The sequence below is a fragment of the Excalfactoria chinensis genome, chromosome 5 (assembly GCF_039878825.1).
Source record: "Excalfactoria chinensis isolate bCotChi1 chromosome 5, bCotChi1.hap2, whole genome shotgun sequence".
NCBI lineage: Eukaryota > Metazoa > Chordata > Aves > Galliformes > Phasianidae > Excalfactoria > Excalfactoria chinensis.
In genome coordinates, this window is record NC_092829.1 from 50,759,547 (window position 1) to 50,783,458 (window position 23,912).

At 52.0% G+C, this 23,912-nt stretch overlaps 2 protein-coding genes across 5 annotated transcripts in view; one reads left to right on the forward strand and one right to left on the reverse strand.

Annotated features, from left to right (window-relative positions):
- Positions 1-8,077, forward strand: part of HRAS (HRas proto-oncogene, GTPase) — a 32,922-nt gene extending 24,845 nt beyond the window's left edge. Inside the window, exons 3-6 of one of the 2 annotated variants that reach the window (XM_072337537.1) lie at positions 2,936-3,114; positions 5,188-5,347; positions 5,882-6,006; positions 7,760-8,077. In XM_072337537.1, the coding sequence (XP_072193638.1) occupies positions 2,936-3,114; positions 5,188-5,347; positions 5,882-6,001 (459 nt within the window). In that variant the 3' untranslated portion in view covers positions 6,002-6,006; positions 7,760-8,077. The remainder of the gene's footprint in view (positions 1-2,935; positions 3,115-5,187; positions 5,348-5,881; positions 6,007-7,759) is intronic. The other variant, XM_072337536.1, reaches the window with a different exon arrangement.
- A 4,262-nt stretch (positions 8,078-12,339) lies between these two features.
- Positions 12,340-23,912, reverse strand: part of LOC140252624 (USP6 N-terminal-like protein) — a 64,381-nt gene continuing 52,808 nt past the window's right edge. For all 3 annotated transcript variants that reach the window (XM_072337526.1, XM_072337528.1, XM_072337529.1), the window contains 8 exons: positions 21,280-21,389; positions 20,712-20,760; positions 19,871-19,991; positions 18,985-19,079; positions 17,987-18,052; positions 16,798-16,897; positions 15,973-16,125; positions 12,340-15,818 (listed from right to left, as the gene is read on the reverse strand). In XM_072337526.1, coding sequence (XP_072193627.1) covers positions 14,656-15,818; positions 15,973-16,125; positions 16,798-16,897; positions 17,987-18,052; positions 18,985-19,079; positions 19,871-19,991; positions 20,712-20,760; positions 21,280-21,389 — 1,857 coding nt within the window. In that variant the 3' untranslated portion in view covers positions 12,340-14,655. The remainder of the gene's footprint in view (positions 15,819-15,972; positions 16,126-16,797; positions 16,898-17,986; positions 18,053-18,984; positions 19,080-19,870; positions 19,992-20,711; positions 20,761-21,279; positions 21,390-23,912) is intronic.

The following is a 23,912-nucleotide window of genomic DNA, read 5'->3' on the forward strand; positions in this document are numbered from 1 at the left end:
TGCAAAGTAAGGACGCTGACCTCCTGTGCATCGTGTTTTGAGATTTACTGATGAAATGGGTTTTATCAGAGCTCTGATGAGCTCTGTACATCTTGCACGATGAGATAGGTCAGGAGTCCAAACAGAGGTAAAGACTGCTGAATTTCTTTTAAGGGATGCTCCCTGTCCCTGCAGAGCAGGGAGCTCATGGATTTTCTTCAGGCTACCTAGCACTTGGTTATAGATTTGCTCTACAGCAGGAAGACCAGTGCTGTGGTTCTTCCCTAGGGCTTGCAGACCTCGTGAAATAGCTCAGGGAAAGGAGAACATGGAGTGCTTTTCTGTAGTTTCCCTTGAGCTGCAGATCTCTGTCCTCCTCTAGAGCACGATGAGTTCATCCTCCAGCAGGAAGCAGAGAAGAGAGACTGAGCTGGAAAGGTCAGTTCTGACACCCTCTGTTGCAAGGAGTGAGGGATGGATCTTTTGTGACAACAGGTATCTGCCACGTCCAGGGCCCACCTGGAGAATCAGCCAAGTGCCTGTGTAACACTGTAACATGGTGGAAAGCACAGCAATAACAACAAAGTAGCAAGGCCCTAGGCTACAGCAAGTGAGCACTTGTTCAAATGCAACAGCCATTGACACAGAAATAAAGGAAAGATGCTGCTTACCTTCAGAAAGCCTCAGGTACGCAGGGATCTCCAGCAAGATCCCCTTACTTCCACTGCCAGCCCTTAAAAGAGGTCTGGGAAGGGCTGGATCCTGGCTCCCCGCTACCAGTCACTCAAGTACATTGCAGACACCTGATCTCCTCTGGGTTGGCTCTGCCTTCCCACCAGGTTCAAGCTGTGACTTGGCATTTCCACAACAGCTCATGCTTCTGTAGGGTATGCAGAAGAGGTTCAGCATTCAGAATCCAGTTTTCCACATTACAAACATAAGCAACAAAGAATTTTCTCTTTACCTTGTTAAAACGTAGTCAATTATCAAGCTGCTTTTGCTGTTCCATCGCTGCTGGAGTGATGCTAATTACCCGCTGCGTGACTTATCCCTTGTTCTGGGAGAGATCTGCATGGTGCTGTGCTCTCAGTATGGCTCCTGGCCGCTCCTGCACTGCTCTGTGTGAGGAGTAGGTTCCCCTGGGGATGCAACTCGCAGCTCTGTCACGCCTCTCAGACAATAACCTCCCTGCCTGCAGTCCTGGAGCAGTCTCTACCAGATGTGTATAAATACAGCTGTGGTTACTGCAGTTGTTATTATTATCATAATGCCTAAAAGGTCCCCGCTGGGGTCAGAAATCTATTCTGGTAAGTGTTGTATGTGTAGTCCCCACCCTGAAGAGCTCACCACTTAAATAAACAAGAGAGGCAAGTCTCGGTAGAAAGGCTGAAGTGGTCTTATTATCCTACAGATGGGAAGGAGAAAAGCACTTAAAGGCACTTGCTATTACGTCATTTGGCAAGGTCACCTAGAGAGTCCATAGCGGAGCCTGGAGTTTATTTTAAGGCTCCTGAGTCTCAGTGTCGCACCTTGCTTAAGGAGCCAGCTGCCTCCTTCCTCTCTCCTCTCCCCTCCTGTGTTCTTCACCTATAGTAGTGTCAGCCCATTCTGTCCCATTTTGGTGTACCTCCTGCCTCTTCCTGCTGCAGATTTGCAGACCTGGACCCCCCCCCCCCCACCAGAGGCGGCTGGGATGTGACCGGCTCTGCCTTCCTGTGCAGCTTCTGCTTAGCCAGAGCTACACACCCATCTCCTGGGGTGGGACCTCTGTTTTGGTGGCTCTTTTGCTGTGCCAAGTGGCCGTGGGCAGAAGAGCCCTGGGAGCCATTAGTGCTGGGTTCTGGGGAGAGGCTGTAGTGGGAGAGGTGGGAAGGTTCCACCTCTGGTTCCACCTGGGGATGCTGGATATATGCCTGCATGGCCTCCTGCCATCATGGTGCGGTGCTGATGTCCTGGCTGTCCCCTACTCCCATGGGCAGCCCCAGTGTCCTGTCCCAACACCTGCTGTCTCTGGCTCACATTTTAACACTGTGCCCATTCAAATTAATCTGCTGGAAAAGGATCTGTGAGATCTCGAGCCCAGCAGGGGGAGTGAGGTGCCAGCATCCTCAGGACAGTGTGGGGTCACTTCTCTACGTGTGCTGTCTGGCTGTGAGACCTCCCATAAGCAGGGACTTGGCAATTACATGTGAACATGTGTGCTGAGACACTCGTCCTCTGGATGCGAGCTGGAGTGTAGGGAGGGGAGGGAGTAGTGGAGGATGTGCATAGCAGACACGCACGGTCTGCCCTCTGCAGCACTGCCCTGCACCGGGGAGGTGTCTGCAAATGGTGGTGGTGAGATCACTTAATTACAGACAGCATAATAAGGATTGCGTGGCGAGCTGCCCAATCCCAGAGCTGCTAGGGCTTCCTGTGTAGATAGAAGCGCGGTGGCAAAGGATGGGGTAATGGACTGCTGAGAAGGTCGAAGTGGAGCAGATCCTGTCTTGGCTGATCTCAGGGTGCTTTCTGCAAGGAGGAGAAAGGCTTTAATGAGTCCCGGAGGCTGCTGTTTGTGTGGCAATGAACAAAGGGCAGAATCTGTGCTCCCTTCCCGCACTGCTGCCAGTCTGTTAGTGACTTCTGCCATGTCTGTTGTCATCTTCAGGGCTACTTGTTAGGGGCAAAACTCATCTGATAAGATTGTCACTGCATCTGTCACATCCCATGTCAGGGATGCTGCAATGCCAGGTGGTCTTAAGCACCTGCTGGCCCCACAGATCACTCTGATGGTTGCCAGCAGCCTCCCTTCGTGTGTGCCTTCTTCCAGCCCCTCAGAATGGGATGCAGTGCCCAGAGCTGTCAGACCAAGTGCCGAAAGCCTTCCCAGCACCCAGCAGCACTGCTGGCATGTAGCAGGATCAGCCTCCATCAGGCCTTCTGGCTGACCTTCTCTCTCTCTGTCCCTTGGCAGGATTCCTACAGAAAGCAAGTCGTCATCGATGGAGAGACCTGTTTGCTGGACATCCTGGATACTGCGGGGCAAGAGGAATACAGTGCCATGCGAGACCAGTACATGAGAACAGGGGAAGGATTCCTGTGCGTCTTTGCCATTAACAACACCAAGTCCTTTGAGGACATCCACCAGTACAGGTGAGCATCTCTGCTGCTCCCCCCCTGCCTTCCCTCTTCGATCAATGCTGCCCACACAGACAATTAGTGTGAGCAGCTGCCCCCCAGGGAACAGGCCCTGCAGACGGCTGATGTCAGTGACTCCAATAAAACCCATCCAAAGGGATTGCTTGTGGCCCCCGGGGACTCGGTAATGTAATGTTTAAGTGTTTATGGTGACTAAAGGGAGAGATGATCCTTTACGACCCCCTCCCTTCCCTCTCTAATTAATGGAATTGCTTTGCTACTGAAATTGATCTCAGCAACTTCTGCTCTGCAAAGGATGCATGGGGTGGCTTGCAGGCATCAACCTGCCTGCTCTGAAGAGCTATATGAAAACATGTCTCTGGGCTAATGCTTCCCTGCCTTCTGAGGGACTGCGTGCCCCATCAGTAAAACTTGCCAGAGACTCCACTGGCATGTGGCATCTCATTTCACCCCACCGATCACCCTGAGCCCTGCCCAGCCTAGTCCTGATTGCAGCAGCCCCCGCTATTCCAGTCCTGCCTTGACACGTGCCTGGAGCCAGCCCGAGGGGCTGGGAGCAGTGTAGGAAATGACTCACCGCAGCTTCCGCCAGTGCCTGCTTCCCTGCCACCTGAGCCAGCCCTGCCCGCTGCTGGAGGTGGGGAACAGGGATCTCATCTGGAGGCTGATGGGCAGCAGCGATCACAGTTCTCAAGGCATCCTGCAGCTCCCAGCACAGACACAGCCCTGCCTTACTCAGAGCTGACAGGCGTGTTTGGCACGGTAACTGCGTGCGTTGGACTAATTTGGCTTGTTCGAGCTGAACTGTAGGACAAAGGATGGGATTTTCCTGAAGCACCTGAGGGATTTGGTAGCATTCATCCCACTGCCTTGTGCTGGGGCTGGTGCCTGTGAATCACTCAAGAAGATGGCTCGATTTCAAGCCCCGGTTTTAATCATGATGTAAATCACCAGCTTTAATCTCGTTCCACATGTGCTCTTTGCATTTGCACTTTTAGAATAATTTTCCCCAGAGAACAACTCACTCTGCCTGGTACGGAGCCATTAGGAGGTATCTCTTTTCAACTAAGTGTAGCACCGTGCACTAAATTTAGTGCCGGGGTCTGCCGGTCAGGATGTTACATCGAACATCTAAGTGGCTTTATGGCATAGCCAACATATATTCAGACCTCATTTCTGTGTCCTACTGTATTAAAACAAGATGATCGTGGGATGTTCTTTTTGTTGCTGGGGTGTTTTTGACTCTGTGCCGCATGTCCAGCTGCTTTGGGATGGAAATTTGAAGTAAAATGTCGAAAGCAGAATCTTAAACACACAGTTTGTGTGTGTGTGTGGATTGGTTAAATAAAACCCCACTAATTGTTTTGGTTACATAAGCAAAAAAAGCTGTTTTGTGTCCCAAGTTAAGTGATGTATTAAACAAAGGAAGTTATTATCTGCCATGGGGGAACAGAGTGTGTTGTTTGCGGTCGTAATGGCCTTAAGATTATAGAAGCAATAGATCTCATCCTCTCCCACCTCCTTCCAAATCAGGTTGGAATGGAGAACCGTTACTACTTCTTCGGTTCCCAGTTGGTTTCTCAACTTTGAGTGAACTGAACTAAGCTGAAATGAAGCAAATAGCATCTGTGCATCTGCAGGAAAGGCTGCAGCTGCCAAACGCTGCTCTGTCAGCTCAGCAGACCCTGCTTGCAGGTGTTATCCTGGTGACTTTCACACACTTGGGGGCTCACTTGGTCTCAAATGTTCGTAGTGCACAGGTAGCTGCTGAAGCGTTCTGCTTTGTTTGGCTTGGGCGATGCTAGGAGGCTGCCTTCATGCAGACTGCCATAACTGCAAGCTGAATATAGCAAACAGCTGCATTTAAAGGGCAGAAGTATGTTTAGTTTTCTTTTCCAAAGGTGCCCGAGCTATTTTGGAGTTCACTTGCTTACGAGCTGTGGTTGCACACGTGCTTCTGGAAGCCCTGCACCAGGCGTGTTGTAGCACAGCAGCTCCTGGGGAAGAAGTGACCTTTCCTCTGTGCTGGTGCCCTTCCTCCCCTCACTTTGGCATCTCCTCTGACAGGGAGCAGATCAAGAGGGTGAAAGACTCAGATGATGTTCCCATGGTGCTGGTGGGAAATAAATGTGACCTGCCAGCACGGACAGTGGAGACCCGGCAAGCGCAGGACCTGGCTCGGAGTTACGGGATCCCCTACATAGAAACGTCGGCCAAAACCAGACAGGTAGGAGGAGAGACATGAAGGCCTTAGGGCCTGGGAGTGGAGAATGTTGCCCAGCCCCAGGATGGGGGGGAGATTGATGAGCCATGGCCTCCCTGATGGACAGAGGCGGGAGTGCCATGCTGACTGTGTGCTGGGCTGCCAGACAAGCAGCGCTCCAGCTGCTCATTACCCAGCGTGCTGTAAGTCTCTCTGACAGCTTTGGCATGGCAGCAAGCTGGGAAGGGAACATGAATTAGAGCAAGCCAGCACGGGCACTGATTTACCACTGTCAGGATGCTGGGAATGAAGCTGCCAGAAAGCCCAGCTCCGAGCTGGCTGCAGCCTTGCCTTGAATGCAGGCTGTGATTGATGGTCCGAGTTCAGTTATGGCTCTGGGAGATAAATCCACGTGGCACGATCCCCAGCCCAGCCCCAGGCTGCTGTTGGTCCGTGCTGCCTGGAGGCAGCTCTGGGGCTCCTCATGGATGGGCACAGCCATTGCTTCTCCCCACTGCCCTGCCCTGCTTGGAGCAAAGCACTGTGTATTTCTTGCAGGGCGTTGAAGATGCCTTCTATACCTTAGTGCGGGAGATCCGTCAGCATAAACTGCGCAAGCTGAACCCACCAGACGAGAGTGGCCCTGGCTGCATGAACTGTAAATGTGTGATATCGTGACTGTGGTGAGTTCTGGGAGCAGGAGATGGGCTGTATGGAAAGCAGGGTGGGGGTGCTCGTCTGCAAACATGCCTCAGAAACAACTTCGGCGATGGTAATTTCTTAATTAAAATGGGGACTGAAATAGCATCTTGTGTCAAAGCAGAAGGTAAGGCAGGTTTTCCCACTTTCCTGAGGAAATGTGTGGGAGGAAGGGATTTTTTTTTTTTCATTATTATTATTTTTTCCCCTCGTTCAGCGGAACAAACTCCTGCAGAACACTGAAAGAAATGCATGTTTTGTCATGCCGTCCCTGGGGAAGCTCCTTCCCATGCTGCAGAGGAGTGATGCTGGTGCTCCAGGTGTGCAGCTCACCACGTGCACCAGCCTGGCCTTAGAGCAGCTCAGAGGACGAACTGTGAGCACATTGCCTCCTACTGCGTCAACTGTGCTGTCCTACAGCTCCAAAGCAGATACGTGTGACTGTGAAAGCCCTCTGTTCAATAGAAGAGTCTTCCTGTCAGATATATCCCCTGGGATATTTGAAACTGATGCAATGTTGAGAATTAGACATCAGGGGGCTGTTTTGCTTTTGTAAACTGTGCGGGTTGGAGCCAAAAAGTGTTGTGCAGATTGCCTGCATTCACTTGCCTATTCTTTTCCTTCCTTGTCTGTTAGGTGTTTTTTTTTAATGATGTATGTATTCCAAGTCATGGGAGGGGAGAGCTGCTTTTGATTACCTTGGGCTGGGTGTCCCTCAGCCAGAATGCCTGTGTGGTTGGCTTCCATATTGAGGGTACATCTGTCTGCACAGTCACTCCTTTGGAAAGGAGGAGATGGGCAGTCAGGGCTGAGTGCACCGGAGTGATGTATAAGGGACACCTGAGGGCTGTGCCCTAGAGCCAGGGACTGTGAAAAAAACCTGCACAGCCATTGCCCTTGAGGTGATGTCATTTGGGGAGTATCTCAAATAATCCCGTCTGGCTCTTTGTTCCTTCACGCAACTGCTGGAGTCCTAAAGTGACAGCCTGTGTTCCACAGACTGCGAGCATCCCACTGAGCGAGGAGGTGGGCAGCTGTTTTGCCTTCACTGCTTTTGGAGGCAAAAGGCCACGAGCGTAGCAGAGTTCTCAAAACAAGCGGCACTGGCAGCGTTCGCTTCCTATGGGCTGAGCACTCCACCCCTATGCTCCCCCAGGCCGGCCAGCCGGGGGCCGTGGGGCTGCGCTGTGCCTAGCATGCTTATCGCTGCAGAGGGAGGCTTCCAGATGTTCAGGACATCCAGATGTTCTGTGGCGTTTCCTCCGGATGGGGATGTGAGCGTGGGGCTCATTTCCTGCTCTGGCTCACAGCTGACAGCATGTGGGGACACGGGCTGGGCTGAGCCCCCGTGCAGAGACTGCCAGGAGCCGGTCCCCGTCACCACGAGGGTGGCCAGCACCAGCATCCTCTTCAACAGGGGCTGGCCATGGGAAGGAGGGGCTTGTTCTCTGCTAATAAAGCGGGTTGGCAAAAGAAGAGATGTAAATTCCCCCATGTGGGCAGGTTTGAGACCAGAAGGCGTGCATTTTGCTGCTGGGGCTCCTGCCATCCAGCAATGTACAGTCCTTTTCTTAGGGCAGTGCAGCCCCAGAAGGTGACTCCACAAAACAGGCAATGCCAGAAACTAGAAAGCAGACAGCAACTACAGGCTTGTCCCAAAGCGTGAGGGTTGGCAGTGGTGACAAGTGGTTTCTGAGAGCCAGTGGGTGCTAACAGGTCTTCTCCCTCTTGTTTCAGCTGACTGGACCCTGACTGGACCCTGACTTGGAGAGGTGTCCGCTGTGCAGAGCACAAGGAAAGAGGTGATGTGAAGGAAGAAACAAGTGGATTCAGGGGAGGAGCAGAGGGGGAGGGAGAGAGGAAGAAGAGGACGGGAGGAGTGCCAGCCCCTCCAAGGACTATCTCGCACTTCACCCAGGCCAGCAGCAGACGACTTTTGGTTCTTTCCCCATCCTCTCCTCCTCCTTTGGCCTCCTCCCACCCCGGCAACTGTACAAAGCCACAGATTGAATCACAGTAAATTATTATTTGATGGTCTCGACAAACCGTTTTGATGGCTGTGTCCAGAGCTCGCTGCCAATGGTGGCTCTGGGAGGATCACAGGGGACAGGAAAGCGGGAGGGGAGATGCTTGGGTTACATCTCTGGGTGAACCACCAATGCGCTGCAGACCATAAAGGCAATAGCTGGGTCAGTGATTTCAACGTGGGTGCAAGGCAAAGCTCTGTGAAGTAGCTGTGAGCCCACATGTTGTTTCCTGGAGCCGAGTGTTATTTGAAGAGGTCCTGAGGTGGTTAAAGGTCATCTTTTGGCCTCTGTGGGAAGAATCTTGTGCAGGTATCCCCAGGCAGTGCCAATGAACAGTCAGAGAGGAAACGGAGGTGGGTGTTGTGCCCTCCAGGTTGGCAGCCAATGGGCTGCAGGGTGCCAAAGGCAGCAGTTGTGATCGCACGAGGCCTCGCTTACTTTCACACGCAGGGATTTGTCCTTTTAGGTAAGGAGTTCTGCTGCACACTGTTGTTGTCAACACGTTTGCTTAATTAGCACCGAAACCCACTGCTGGCCCCCAAGTTTTGGTTGGGTAGCAGAGTGCAACCAGCCTGAGCTTGTCCTCAGCGGTGCCCCGGGCACTTTGCCTTCGCCCCAGACTGTGTGGGATTGTTATGAGCTCAGATGCTATGCCTTGAAGCACCAGGGAGGAGCTGAGAGCTGTGTTTAGAACTGGTGCCAGTTGGGTGCTTCCTGGGTTTTGCCCTGAGCAGCACTTCAAGCAGGGTAGGAGCAGAGGATGGCTTCTTGCTCTTCCCAGCTTTGTATGGTAGTGCGGAGTTTGGAAAAGGCAGCAGTGGTTGGCCAAGGCACTTTGCTTGGCTGCTTTCAGCCTTGCCTTGCAGCAGGCAGCTGTCTTTCTGGCACCAGGTCCAAAGTGCTCATGTGCTCTGGAGGCAGAATTCACCCTTCTGCTTCCCTGCAGCACCTGGCTGACACTAACACCTGCTTAGTATAAACACCTTCGGCTGCCCCTGGCTGTCAGTAGGATATAATGGGTCACCAACCCTGTCTGTCCCTTGGAGGTTGGTGCATGGGCCTCCTTGTGGGCATGCCTGCTATTGGCCATCGTGAGCACATCTGTGCAAGGGGCTGGTGGCACTTCTCCAGTAAAGGCCATGCTTCTGTGCAGGCTGATGGGACTTGTGTCTGCAGTAGCAGACCCCAGCGAGAGCACCAAAGGAGGGAGGCGATCCAGGTGGTAGAGAACCATTCTGCATGGACTAGCTGAGACCTGAAGAGGTGTAAGTGGTGAAGGAGGCAGAGGCTGGAAGCAGCAGGGACAGAGCATGAGTCACATCCCTCATGTAGCAAAATGGGTACAGGAACCCTTCTGTGCTGCAGTATGGAGCCATGGGCCACCAGCAGCATCCCTGTAAGCAGCCTGCTCTGCCATGCTGTACAGGGCTAATGCTAATGCTGCTTGGCATCACTCTTTGCTTTCGGCCTGGGCAAGAACTGACTTGTGCTAAGAGCTTGCTTTCCAGACTTGTTGCTGCAAAGTGCCATGTCAGCAGGTTCTTGCACACAAGCCACAGTTGCAAGGGATATGCTAGAGCAGTAGCGGCCAGAACACAAAATCCTCCAGCAGTTTGGCTGGGAGCAAGGAGCCACAGCATGAGCACCTCCCTTTCAGAGAGATTTCTGTACCCCTTAGGGTCAAGTTTTCTTGCTCAGAAAGGCTCTGGGTCTGAACAACACACTTGTTACCTGAGTTTGCTCAGGTGTCTTCTAGTTGCAAAACAAAATCCCATGCTGAAAGTTGGGAGATAACAGGTTGGGATCAAATGGAGGTGCTAAAAGCTTGACACAGCAGCCCTTCCTCTCAAATCACGCGTTGTGAGATTGATGCTTAGTGCAGTAGCACGTCTTTGTTCCAGGACATTGGCTTTAAGCTGGGGAAGGCCAGTCTCAGGGCAAGCACGGCAGCTTTTCAGCATGGCAGAAAGATTAAGGTAGGCAAAATCAGGCCCTGCTGCTTCTCTCAGTTGGAGCTGTTGCTTTGGACTTGGTGCTCGTGGTCTGAGTGCAGGAGAGCATCTTGCTGGTCGTGACAGGCAGAGCAGCTGTAACAGTTGTTAGTACTCACAAGTTTGTATACTGAGTACGAGTTGAGTACTGTCCATTTGGTAGCTGAATTTCTTGAGTCTGAAAGTGATATCAAGGTTACAGTTCCATTAAAGCAAATGTAGATCTGGAGAAGGAATTACTATAGTTGAAGCTGATGTAGGAATCTCCCCATAGGTACTGAATGTACATTCTGGACCATAAGATGTGGTTTTGAGATATTCCAGTAACTCAGTTTCCCTTATGGCAAGGATTTTGCTGCCCCTCTCTGTTCTGATGCTGTGGCATGAGTTTAGGTGAGTGGAACATGCACTGTTTTCTGAAGAGCTGCTCCTTGTGTGCCCAGAAGCTGTCTTAAGTCCTCAAAGAGTTCATTTTGCTATAGTTGGGCACACCTGCTCACATTTGGCTGCCACAATCTCTTTAGCTGGCTATGGCAAGGCTTGACTACACCTGGTGCTGTGATGTGCACCTTGGGAAAGTATAAACACTGTGACCAAGAAAGCTTCAGGCAGCATCATGCCAATTACCTGCTGAGGTCACATCTCCCGTGCTGGAAGAGGGCCTCCTTTGAAGCTGTAGCTCTGTTCTGCTTTGGTCTGCTCAGGTTCAGCTCTCTCAGAATGGACAGCTAACCTTTTCTCTCCTACATCACTCAAGAATCTCACACGCTATTAGAGAGAGATGAGAGTTCAGAGAGATCACAGCTGAGTCAACTGACGTAATTGCTTACAAGCTCTTAGAGATGCTGACGGAGCGCTGGAACAAGTCTTGTGCCTTTTTTAGTCTGTGACAGCTGCAACAGAAGCACTCTCCTAAGCCAACAAGAGATGGCAACTTCAAAATAGAGGCGTTCCTGGTGTTTGCTGAAGGTTCTGACATTGCCTGGGTTGAGCTGAGTTTGCAGGAGCTGACATGGGAACCGTACAGTCTTTAAGGTTCCTTCAACTCAAACCATCCTATAGCTCCATGTTTCTGTGATTGTATGTCTGTGAATGCAGTGGGACAAGCAAGACACCGCTTGACTCCTGGGTGAACGCGTGAGCCAGAAGATGCTGGCAAGAGGTGCACCTCTGGTACTGGTACCAGCACCAGGGCAGTGCCACCACTCTGCTGTGGGCAGGAAGGTACAATCCAGTGCATGCATGGCATGCAGGGACCAGGGATGCCACTATGCAGTTTCTGGGTCTCTTTATCAGCAACACTGAGTGAACTGGTGCAGAGAAGAACAAAGCTCTGCCTGCCACATGGCTCAAGCCCAGCATGATCCCGGGGAAAGCCCTGCCCTTCTGAGAAAAGCCACTGAGCCATCAAACTTCCTGTGCTGCTCCTGAAGTGCTGCATGGCACTGACCTATTCTTGGCCCCCTCTTGCTGGTGTAGCTTTGGGTTTGCAGTGGAGGAGCCAGCGCTCGGTGTAATCACAGCGCTTGATACCAAAGGGCCACTTTCTCTGTTGCCCAGCTGCAACACCCTGCAGCTTGCAGGAAGGACACGGAGGGTGGGGTGTGGGAGAGGTGCTGCCCACACGCAGTTCCTGCAGGATGCTGTTAGTGATGAGAGGCACCAGTGAATGGCGTCAGCATGAATCAGCCCTGACTCAGCGGATGCTGCGTTGGGGTGCACCCATTCTGTCCAGCATGGCCCTTTGAGGGCTTCAGGTAGGGAAATCAGTGTCAGCCCTGGGCTCCCCACTGCAACAGAGCCAGTGCAGAGCACTGCAGAAGGGCTGTGCTGGGATGTGAGCACAGCGAGCAGAGAGGAGCAGGTTCTTGTCCTGCTGCTGGGCCCCACTCAGCACCCTGGCTGCTACCTCATGAGGGAGGCACAGGGCCAGGATCAGCTGGGAGGCAGCTCAGTCCCAACCAGGACTACTGCTGCTTCAGCCAAACGTCTCCACCATTTGCACACACAGAAGCTCAGGCTTCTGCACACGTCAGGGAAGCACCAGGCCCAGCCCCAGAACTGGAGTGATTTTCCATCTGCACGTTCACCTAAGAGTAGCTCGGTGCTTCCTCCTGCCCCTAGCACGGCTGCCGCAGGGAAGCTTGGGGGGGGCCCAGCTTAACACTAACCTTTCACCACTACCACCATGTCAAACAGCACTGAACACTATGCACAGCCTGTTCGGATCACAGCTAAAAGGAACCAGTGACCTTTTTTTTCCACCAAACTTCCTTACAACAACAACAACAAAACCAAATGACCACAGACAGATATATATTTTTAAAGTATTAATTATAATACATTAGAAAGAGTCATGGAGGAAGCGTTCCACGCTGTAAACAAGAATAGCAAATAAAAACAGAAGCCAATGGTAGCAGGGCTGTCAAAGTGCACGGCCGAGCTGCGGCCTCCAGCGTTGGGCCCTGCAGAGCTGTGGTGTGAGGACAGAGAGCGAGGCCTGTCCCTGGCGCTGGGCCCTACAGCTCTGCTGCTGCCCACACTGCATCTGCACCATGCACTGGGCCAAGGGACCAGCACAGCCCACAACAGGGCAGCTTGGCAGGGCCAGGAGCTGGGAGCTCCTTCCTGAGTTTGCTCATGGTCGCACTGGGTTTGCTATGGGCCCTGGGACATGCACTGGAGCAAGAGCAGCTGGAAGGGAGGCAGCACCCAGAGCAGTGCATGCTGCTGGCTCTCAGCAGCCCCTGCGGTGCTACAGACCCCCTTCCAAGCAGGGTATGGCTGCTATGGAAGGCAACTGCTGCCTGTCCTGATACACTGCCCAGGGATCGTAGCACACTAACAGCTTTCACAACTGCACGGTTACTGATGAACGAACCAATTAAACCAACCGCGGCACTTTTGCCTCAACAACAACCCATGGTGTTTTAAAACACAACTACTGAGCACCCGTATGGCACTTCTAAGTGCTTCACCAACAGCACCACATGCCCCTGGCAGACTAGCTGTGGGGTCAGCCCTGCACTGCAGAGATGGACAGGGAACAGACTCTGGAGCAGAGCAGGGCTGCAAAAGAAGCAGCACTTTCCTTCCACGGCTCTACTGCCAACGTTCACATACACAACCTGGTAAATACCCAAAGGGATTGAGTGGATGTTTTCTCCTAGTCTCTAGGTAGGCTTTGCTATGGCGCAGCAGCCTGAGAGATGAAAACCAGGTTTCAAAAGTCTCCATTACATTTTAGAGGAGCTTTGGCCATTGGAGGAGTCTGCCATTGGAGGGATGGGCTACGGTCCCACCCACTGTCCAAAAGGTGACATCCCCATCCCCTCTGCCACAAAGCAGAGTCACAGACCACACATCTGGCATTTCCTACTGCTCCCGTTGCTCCTCCTTACCGAAATCCCTTAGCCAGGAGCTGCCATGTGCTGGGCACATGAGTTTGGTCCGGTTCTTTCAGTGCAGTGAGCTGCCCTGGCTCCTTGTGCACCTCCAGCCAGGTGGTGACACCCTGGGGTCACAGTGCTGCCTGGAAAAGAGGTGCTGCAAGCAGAGACTGGCTTAGATCCCATGCGTCCCAGGGAAGGGATAGGCCCCCAGGGCTCTCCAGTGCACCTAGATGCAGGGGCATCTCTCCTCTGGCAATGCTTTAGGGCATCAACTTGCAAACCTCTGTACCTAGGTTTCCTTTCTCGGTTGCTGATTTCTGGCTGGGTTAGACCAGGACAAAGAAAAGTTGGGGACAGTGTGCCCCTAACTTCTATGGTATCTCCACCCTGACATTTTACTTGTTCAGGCAGAAGCAGGCTTCAGCCTGGGCACCACAACGAGACACCACCACACCTCCAGCAGCTCGTGGGCAGAGACAAGGTGCGTGGGCAGGGGCTTGCACTACTGCAGCTAAATGGTGCCCTCAGGTTCACCAGGGCAGCAGCCAGTTCTCCCCTTCAGTTAGAGGCAGCAAGCCTGCTTGCTGTCCTGGACCTGCAACACCCAGGCTCAACTTTAACCACCATCCTCATCACTTGAAGAACATGGAGGGTTCTCTGCTGGGGTCACAGCCAGAGCTCACCACCAGCAGCTGCTAATACCTCCCCTCTGGGAATGCAGCCAGGAGCACAGAAAGGGACCACCAGGAGAAAGGGGCTTGCATAGACTGCTGGGCAGTGGTGCCTGCCTGCTGGCACACCCCAGCCTCATCTAAAGGGCTGCTGCTTCCTGCAAGTCTGGAAAAAGAAATAAAGGCCTATTGCTACAGAGGAAGAAACTCTTGCTAAGTATTTTGGACTCCACTGCCTTGTGTCCATCTCTGCACCCACCCTGAGCCCTGGGGCTCCATGTTGCCAGGAGCAGGCAGCAAAGCGCACATATTAACCAGCCCTGCTGCTCTCCCCAAACGAACCCAAATGCAAGCACTTTTGTCCACAGAAAGGAAACCATGGATGCAAACCAAAGCGGAGGCTGCTGGTGGCTCCAGGCTCCGCAGCCCTGGCTCTCGTACCAAAGCACAGCTCCATGGGACACCGCAGGCAGGCACAACCCTATGGAGGGCATCGTGGGGCTTATGCCACACTGGCCCCCAGCTCCAATCCCTGCTCAGTCCCACACCCCATTAAAATGTCACTGACTTGGGCAGCCGTGCAGGGGGAAGAGAGCCTTGGATGAAGCTGTTCTCTGACAGAGATTTGGAAACCTGTGGGGGAAGTTTTGGTTTGGGGCTCAGGGGGGGGCGCGGTGCTTTCAGTGCATTCAGCGGTTTCTGGGTGCCTTGCTGGACCACCCCCGTGTCCGACGTGGCAGGAGGCAGCATGGAGGTTGCAGCCAGGGGACGGGCAGCCTCCGGCCAGGGCTGTGCCACTTGCCTTCTGTTTGCAAAGTCCTGCTCAGTCACATGGGCCACGTGCAGGCGGGTGGTGGTTTTCACCACGGTGTGAAGGCTGTTCCCCCTGGCCAGTGCCACGCTCTCTGACAGGACAGGCGTGCTGCTGCCCGATGGCCTGCCTGGGGCAAGTGAGCCTAGGGCAGCAAAGCCTCGTTCAAGTGCTATCTCTGTGCCCTGCTGCAGGCCACCGAGCTCACCCGCGGATGCCGACTTCGGCAGTGAGACCTTCGAGTCCATTCCGTTCAGCAACATCACTCCATGTTGCGTCTCATCTGTGTCCTCAGGGATGTCCCTGTGCAGTGCTGTGGCCTCCTCCCCATGTATGGAGGATGTCTGTTGTTCCTCAGGTGGCCCACAAGCACTAGGATCCGGTGTGTGGTCCGTGCTGGGAGGCCACTCAAGCGGCTGGGCCTCCTCAGCTGATATGTCCAGAGGAGTGTTCGATGTAGGGTGGAAGGAGCCCACAGAACCACATGGGGAGGGAGCGGGGCTGGGTGGCTTGTGGTGCGGCTCACGATGCTCCTCATGCTCAACTTCAGGTCCAGTGTGCAGGGTGGACTCCCCACTCCCCACAGCATCCTCCAGGCTGGTGGGGAAGGCCTGTATCTCACTTGGCTTTGGAGACTGCTGCTGTGCCACGTCCTCTGTCGGCTGCCCCTCGCTCTGGGGAGGATGCAGATGGCTGTCAGCTGCTTCATGGGCCTGGCTGCCTGGCACATCGGGAGTCCTGGCAGCCGTCCCTTGGTGGCTGGGGGGCTGTGTGGTGCTCCTGTCTGGGGGGTGCTCACCCAGCAGCCCATTCTGGCCATTGGCTGCTGCGTTGGCCTTCATGGCCAGAGGGTTGAGGGAGAGCTCCAGGCCCAGGGGTTTGCGAGGGAACTCATCAGGCTTGGCTGCACCAGAGAGGAAGCAGGGGTAGCGGTGACATCAATAAGTGAAAAATCAAAAACAAGAAATTAAGAAAATATATTAAAAATACGTAAGTAATCAAAGGGGAACAGGGGGACATGGGGTGAGGGACACGGGAACTGCCGGTGCTCTACCCACCAGGTGGGGGAAGATCAAACTTCATTTTGCGCAGCTCGCTCATGGACACCTGCAGCTGGTCTATAACAGCATCATCCTCATACTGCAGCGATGCAGCAATTTTCTCCTGCAGAAATTCCCTCAGATCTTCCAGCGTCATCTTCAGCAAGCGCTCTAGGGAAGGGCAGAGAACGCAGCAGGGTGAGTGCAGGGGATCGACCTAACCCTACACCTCTGTTTTGGAAAGTGAACAAGCACTGGATGCATTGCTCTGGTTTTGTCAAGGTGAAGAGTGAAATCCATTGAGCCAGGTGTTCTGATGCCCTTTTAATGCTGAGGACTAGGGGCTGCCTATGCCAGCTACACTTTACCCCCCCCCCACTTCCTCCAGGCAGCAGCTCAGCAGTAGGGGCTGGCGGATGATGATAGGGTGAGGACCTATGAAGGACAGCACACAATCTAAGGGTCATTTCTGCAAGTTCTCCTCAATACCTCTAGGAGGAGAAAAAGCTCCATGAGACAGCCCAATGGCCGCCTCCACCCAAGCCCGCAAGCAGGAACTGGATGCAGGCAGAGACTGGATGGGGCATCGACATGCCCCACACCACACGCTCCTCCGTACACAAATAAATTTCAAAGCCAGGCTGACACTGCTGCCTGCCATCAGAATTAAAACTTTCTGGAGGCAGCGGCAGTGCAGAAGCTGTTCCAGCCAGAAGCAAATCACTGCCTTTGGATGGCAGCACAGGCTTGGGCTAAGCCAACCCCAGCACCGTATCCCTTGGTTAGCGGCTACGTGGCAGCTCGTGCTGTGCTCACTGCCTGCCCACCACACAAAACACTTACTTTTGTGCAGCTTAAGAATGGTGTAAGCCATAGCCGTCAGGACCCGCTCTCCCTCCAGGATGTAGATGTCCCACAGCCGCAAGGTGAGGGTGAAAGGCGTCTGTTCCCAACATAAACAAAAGCATCCTGTTAGCACCAAGATAGCGATGCTACAGGCAGACAGCACAGAGGTCAGCAAAGTGACTGTGTCCCCTTGTACTGAAACACACACCACAGTGAGGCATCCGTAATACAAAACCTTATTGTGTAATCTCTGGCTTAAAGCTAACAAACCTAATAGCTTTTGATGGACATCCTTTCGACCTCGGCAAAAGGTTCCGATCAACACTTGGACCCATTCTGACAAACAGGAGTGAACTGGTATTCAAAATGATAGAGCATCTCCCAGGGACGTCAGCCAAGATTTACAGCACATCACCACTAATGAAATTCATACTGATCTTACTGTGACGTTAAAGTTTGGTTTTAGGATGCTACATCTGCACTCCAGAGTTCGGTGCAACTGATCTCAGCAGCTCTTGCACAGCTGTTGCTAAGGGGATTCTGCATTTTGTACAGCTTGTAGTGACAACAAGGCTCCGCATGCACACATCTGAGCTCACTCCCAAGAGGCCAGTCTCTGTTTTACAGGAGGCAGGAGAGCAGAAAATTGTGACCGTGGACACAGATGTGCTAAACATCAACTGGTCTCGATCTGTTATTCACATGTGAAAGCACAAGGCTGCCCAAAAAATAAGGCAGCCTTGGCTTGGCCCAGCCCTGGACACATCAAGGTAATTATCTCATGCTTTCATGTCTCCGGTGCACGGCCTACTCATTTATGTGCAACTGCTGTAGTGTATTTTGTTCAGGTTTGTGCTTCGAGCTCTTCCCCATACATGTTTCCAGGGCCTAAGTGAGGTTAATTGCCCTCACTCGGCTGCAGCAGATCAGGGAGGAGGAGCAGTTCTCCCCATGCCTGTGGCTGTCGGAGGATGCTTGCCACCCTCCATGAATGACATGCAGTTAGCTTCTTAGCTTCTCCCTGCTTGAATTTTCTGCCTCATGAGAGTATGCGTAATATTCACCTTACATATAACTAAAAGAATTTTAGAATTATGTTATTTCTTCCCCAATTAGCGAGCAGAAAACCCAGACAGATTTGGCATGCATGGGTGGCAGAGCAGAACACAGCCCACGGGGCGCTCACCCGGTCGATGAAGCACTGCAGGAACCACTTGGTGGTGTAAATCCCTGTCGTCATCTGCTCCTTGTCCTAGGATGAGACAGTAAGCACAGACACACGTTTCAGCTCCAGCAATCTGTGGGGCTTATCTACAGCCAGTCAGGCTCCAGCCACACCACAACTTCAGGGAACGATTCCTAAGAGCTTTCCTATGTTAATCTCTACTCCAGGGATTTACAGAAAGCTCCCAGGAACCAAACCCACGTACTCCATAGAGATTAACATTAGAGTTTCCATAGCGATTCCCATCCTGGCCTCTTGCACACAGAAATGAGGAACCCCAAGCATCCCACAAGCAAACCCACACCTGCAGGGTCTATCCAGTAGTGCTCATAACTCTTTGCCCCCCCCCATTAACTCCACTTCCCAAACCTTCTACCTAAGCAGAGTTATTTGAGTTTATGCCACCCACCTGCTGCTCATTTTCACCCCCAGTGGCTATAATTAAGTGAAAACACATTCTGACTCTGTTCCACTGGCAGGTTTGGGGCTGGCCCTCTGGCAGCAAGAAACAGGAGCTGTCTCAGCGGACAGCTGTTCCTGGAGCTGTGCCACCAAACCCCTGGGAGAACCAGAAGCTCTCAGCAGCCTGACCAATGAATACTGAATGTCTAACACAAATGCAAGGGGGGAAAAAGGGAGCAGGTGCTACAAAACAGCCTTCGACCACAGTTGACATGCCCTGCAGACACCCCTCCAGCCCCTGAATGTCATGCCAGCTGCTTGACCTGTGCAGCCTTCAGATTTTAGCAGTCCCTGCTGCAATGATAACCAGCAAACAAATGCTAGCCATTCCCCTCAGCAAGATACATGGAAAAAACAGCTTAAATGTTTGCCCTTTGTCTGGCTGAAGCATAGGGATAGAATTATGTTCAGTTGTGCATACATGTGGCAGAGCATTACGCTCCTTGCTTTGGCATTAAATGTGACTTAGTGTGGGAGGATTGATAACAAAGAGATACCATGTGCTTCTTCAGCTTCGGAAAGAGTTTGCTTAAAATCTGCTCGTGGTGAGCTTGAAATCTCTGCAGCTTTGGGAACCCAGGAATAAAGAAACCTAAGTGAGAAAAGACAAGGGGAAAAAATTATAGGATCTGGAGGGACTGGTCATGGGGCAGCCCCATGTTGTAGACATTCATGCCCTGTGCGTATGTGCCAGCATGGGTACAGTACAAGCCTGCTATCTGGAGGGAGATGCGCTTGGCAAACCTATAACAAGCTTCTGCCTGCTTTGCACCCCAAAACCATAGAGTCACAGATGAAGCACTGCTTTAACAGAGAGCATAAAAGCAAGATCAGGATGGGTGTAGCCTTCTACTCAGAGCCATCCACAGTTGTCAGACCATCAGGGCTGGTGGCCTGCTTCTGAAATTGCCCTCTGTGCACAAACGACTGCTAACCACAAGATAAAAGGAACTTTAGTGTGGTTGAACTGAAATCGTGGAACTGCATCTTCATAGAAACTTAAGGGCATGTAGCTCATGGTATATTAAAACCAGTGTTGTACAGTGCTCTTGGATGCACTTCTGTTAGACTTCTTAAAAACTTGTAAGCTTGAGTTAATTGACTGCCAGGGGCAAGGCACTTTGGAGGGGAGATATCACCTATAAAACTGTGTTAACTATAGAGCTGGTGCTGATAAACTACATCCTTCTCTTGAGCCTGTCTGCCTGGAGCAGAGCTCAGCTCCATGCTCATTTTATACTGCCATGTAATTAAGCCATGTTCACTTTAAGCACGTACCTAAGGAGAAACAAGTCCCTCCTGGCCAAATTACACAAAAGCCTACAGCCTCCTCTCAGCAAGCCCCACGGCAAGAGCTGCCGCCCACATCCCAGCCATCCTTACCATGCATCGCATGCTTCTGGTTGGTCAGCAGCTGTGCCAGTGCCCAAAACGCATCTTCTTCGTTCAAGTACATCAGCAGGATGGCTGCGATCTGACTCATCCCCTGGCAGTAGCTCACCTCCTGCAAGAGCCAAGGGACACACGTGCTTCATGCTGTCTGTGTCTCTCTCTGCAACCCTATCAGACTCTCACCACTTGCTACTGGTGAAAAGGGGCACATGGGGAAGACATGGAGATGGAAGCACATGGATCCCAGGCCCCACTGATGTCAGGACAAGCCCAGCTTGCCTGCATCTCCCATCCTCCTCTAAGTTCTGTCCCAATTTCCAGATATTTACTGTTTATTCTCTAGTTTACAGTTCCCATATGCCTACAGTGTCTGCCATATGGTCTACACCATCCCACCTGCAAGGCTTTAAGATCTCCAGGCACCTCCACACGATGGTTAAAACCAGCACACAAACCATCCTTCCTCTTTTACCCAGACTAAAACAAGAGCCCAGCTCTGAGCCAGGCCTTTAAAAAGCCCTTTGAATTTGTGCTACCTGCTGAATTGCACCTTCGGAAGGTTTACCCAAGATTTAAGGATGTCAGAGCTGTGAGATAGGTCAGTGAGCAGTCGCTCCTTTGACTGCTACCCGAAGTCACCTGTGCCTCCTACAATGGAGGCAGTGGACTTGGCAGCCAATTTAGGCCTATTCCGCCCAAGCATCACAGCAATTCTTGCACATCAGCATTACAACTTCAGGTGGCATGACTCTGCCTGAGATACACACACCTGCTGGATTTACATACATGTATCACTGTACTTTCACTGTAACTGGACTAGCTTACTACTTACTGTGTTGTAAACGGAATATGCTGACAGGACGTGGAACAGTGCCTGCTGCCTGCAGAAAAAGAAAGGACATTAGAATGTGCCGCCCATACAAACTGAGCTCAGCACACCTGTGTGTCAGGTCTGGCAAGGGGTGATGGTTTTCCCAGAGTCTGGAAGCCAGTGAGGCACCAAATGCTTTAATCCCAGGGGAAACAATATCACCTTTCCATTAGCAGGCAACTCCCTTGTCCCTGCTAAGGGAGTCCTCACTGTATAGATACACGGTGCAGTGCATATGGTATGCACACTGGATGGAGGGCAGCTCTTCAAACCCGACCATCACAGAGGCCACATATGTTTCATCCCGCTCCACAGGGACTCCCCACCACCCTGGTCACCCCAAACCATGCCCACTGCACTTGCAAGCCCAGCACCTCCAGGGCCAAAGCACCGCAACAGACTGATGTGCCAGGCTCTAGAACTGGGGCTGAGCGTGGTCCACGGTAGATCTGCCCAAAAAGATGCTCAAGCAGCTGAACCCAATGCCCGTGGCCCATGCCTCATCACGTGCCCTTCAAGTGGTACTCACTTCACACCATAGCGATCCCGAAACATGATGTGGTTTCGGAAGGTGCGGTTAACATCCAGATCTATCTGTTTGATTTCCGAGGACCAGCTCTTTGCTTGTTGTTTCATTTGCTGGAAGGGAGAGTGGCAGACAAGAGGAAGGGGTCAGATATCATCTAAGCCTGCACTATCATATGCAGCTGTTTCCCCGCAGTAGAAGTGGCAGCCTGTGAGATGCAGAGCCACTGAGGAGTGACCCCAGCAGTGAGCAGTGACCTGGAGGTGAAGGAATGAGGAACTGCGACCAAACCTAGCACAAGCTCGCCCTCCCACCGAGGTAGAACAGCTGTAGCTCAGCAGCACGTGTGTGCCTGCACAGTGGGACATGGCCCAGCACATCTTACCAGCCCCAAAACCTCTTGCAAGCACAGAGGCAGCGCAGCTCTGGCTCACCCCGTTGTGCAGCCTCCTGATTGCCCCAACATCCACAACACAGGCTTCTCTATGGCACCCAGCCTGGCACTCTCTTTGGGCTGTAACAAAGCTTTCAGACTTCTGTTGGTGCTTAAGGAATGATGCACACCCATAGCAAACAAAGAGATGTATGTACACCAACAGCACTGAGCTCTTAATCCTCACATTCCCCTATGCTAGTTAACCATTTCAGGCAGTGTTACACAGAAAGGACAGAAGTCCGCTGCAAAAAAAACCAAAAAACACACGTAAAACAAAAGCAGATGAAATTGAAAGCTAAGCCCACCTGAACCAAGAGTGCACTCAGTGAGGAGGTGATGCCCTCTGCCTGTCAGTGCTCAGGAGGTATTTGAGCAATGCCCTGCAGCCCTGCCCAGCCCACAGCACCAATCCAGCACAGTGGGACCAGGCACAGCCAATGCTCCCTCAGGAATTTTAAGTCATGAAAGCAACTATATGGAGGAGCAACAAACAGCACAGGGCTGCTTTTGAATTATCACCTGCACTACACAAGGCAAAGTAGCAAACGTGACAATGAAATGATGATCGGATAAATGCTATCATCTCCCTGCATTAAATACTGTACTTCCAGCACCTGTCCCTGCCCTTCACAATGCGTAGCCTACCTGAAGTAACACAATGGCTCACATACTGCATCACTTGAGTTCAGATTTCCCCACATTTCCCTCCAGTTTTCCCTGCCAGAAGAGTATAGGCTTTGAGAGAGATGTCTGTAAATAATTGTAATTTGGCACCTTCTGACTTCTCCAAATAGATCATCCTCAAGGCACACGGGATGTGTTTGTGCCACAGTTTGCCCCAACAACAAGCCATGGGGCCGGACTCTGCAGGTCAAGGGGCTGAGACTGACTCAGTCCCTTCTGAAAGCAAAACCCCTCTGCCAGGATGTGCCTCTGGAGCTAATTAACAAGAGAACTAATTGCTAGCGGCAGGTGGCACCAAAGAGGAGGAGGATTAAGATGAGCTTTTAGGGGGGGTTGAGTACAGCAAAGCCTATTAATCCTGAAGCTCCCTCTTATTGCAGACTCTCCTCTGAAGTGCAGATAAACTCCTTGTGACTTTCATTTGTTTGGACTGTTTCCCCGCCTGCACAGCACCAGCGTGATAAGAAACTATGTTATTATAGGCAGCTTCATTATCCCTGCTTATTGCTGTGATCCCAGCCCATGTTCCCCGAGCCCCCTCATGTGACTCCATCCCGGCAGCACTTCACTATTAACATCCATGCTTCACTGGCTGTAATAAGAATTAGCCTCACCCTGTGTAATAGGCAGGGATTTTAGAAGCGCCTGCACCTCCTGGAAGTGGAACTTGAATTTCTGCCTCCAAAAGGCAACAGCCTCTGCAACACCCCAGTGCTCACCCATGGCTCTGGTCACCATTATGAGAAACGTGTCCAGGCTCTTAAGGGCAAGCTGAGGTCTGCAAGGAAAGTGTGTGCCACCCCTGTTGCAAAGGAGCCTGCTTGGTTTGAGCTACATTACTGCAAGCTATTTGTGAAACGAGGTAGGAAAAGAAGCCAGGCAGCATAAAGCAGCCTTAAGGTTTGATGTGAAAAACAGAAGAAATACAGCAAGCACCATTGCTTGAATTTCTGTTCAATGTACACCACAGAAATTGCTTATTTGATACCAAGGAATCCACAGAAAAGCCTGCAGGATGAAGAGCTCTGGTTGGAAGCAATGCAAGTAGGACCTTGCTCCTATCTGCAGAAGAAAGAATGGAAATTGATTTTTAATAGAGACTTTCAAGATAGCACTGCTATAATAACGACTGAAGATAAAAGGAATACACCAGCTGCTTCGATCCAAGTCATTTCAATGCTTGCCAACAACTTCCAGCTGCTTATCTAAGTTAAAAACTAATCAAAAGGCTTTCTACACCTGTCCTCACCCCACTGTAACTGGCTTTCTTGACTGGCAACCCTTTGTAGGCTGGTTCAAGGCTTCTGTCCTTGCTGCACACCTCACAATGCAACGAGTAACATTTTGAAGTCCACAGAGAGGTCTGGAGCACCTAAACCTAGTGGCTACTGGCTCCAAGTGCTCTGGGCTACTGCACGGACCGGCAGCTCGGGGAACCAAACCCAGCACCTTCATTGAGCTTTCTGTCCTCATTTCCAAAGATACAGTAACACCAACAGCTCCTTCACCAGCTGCC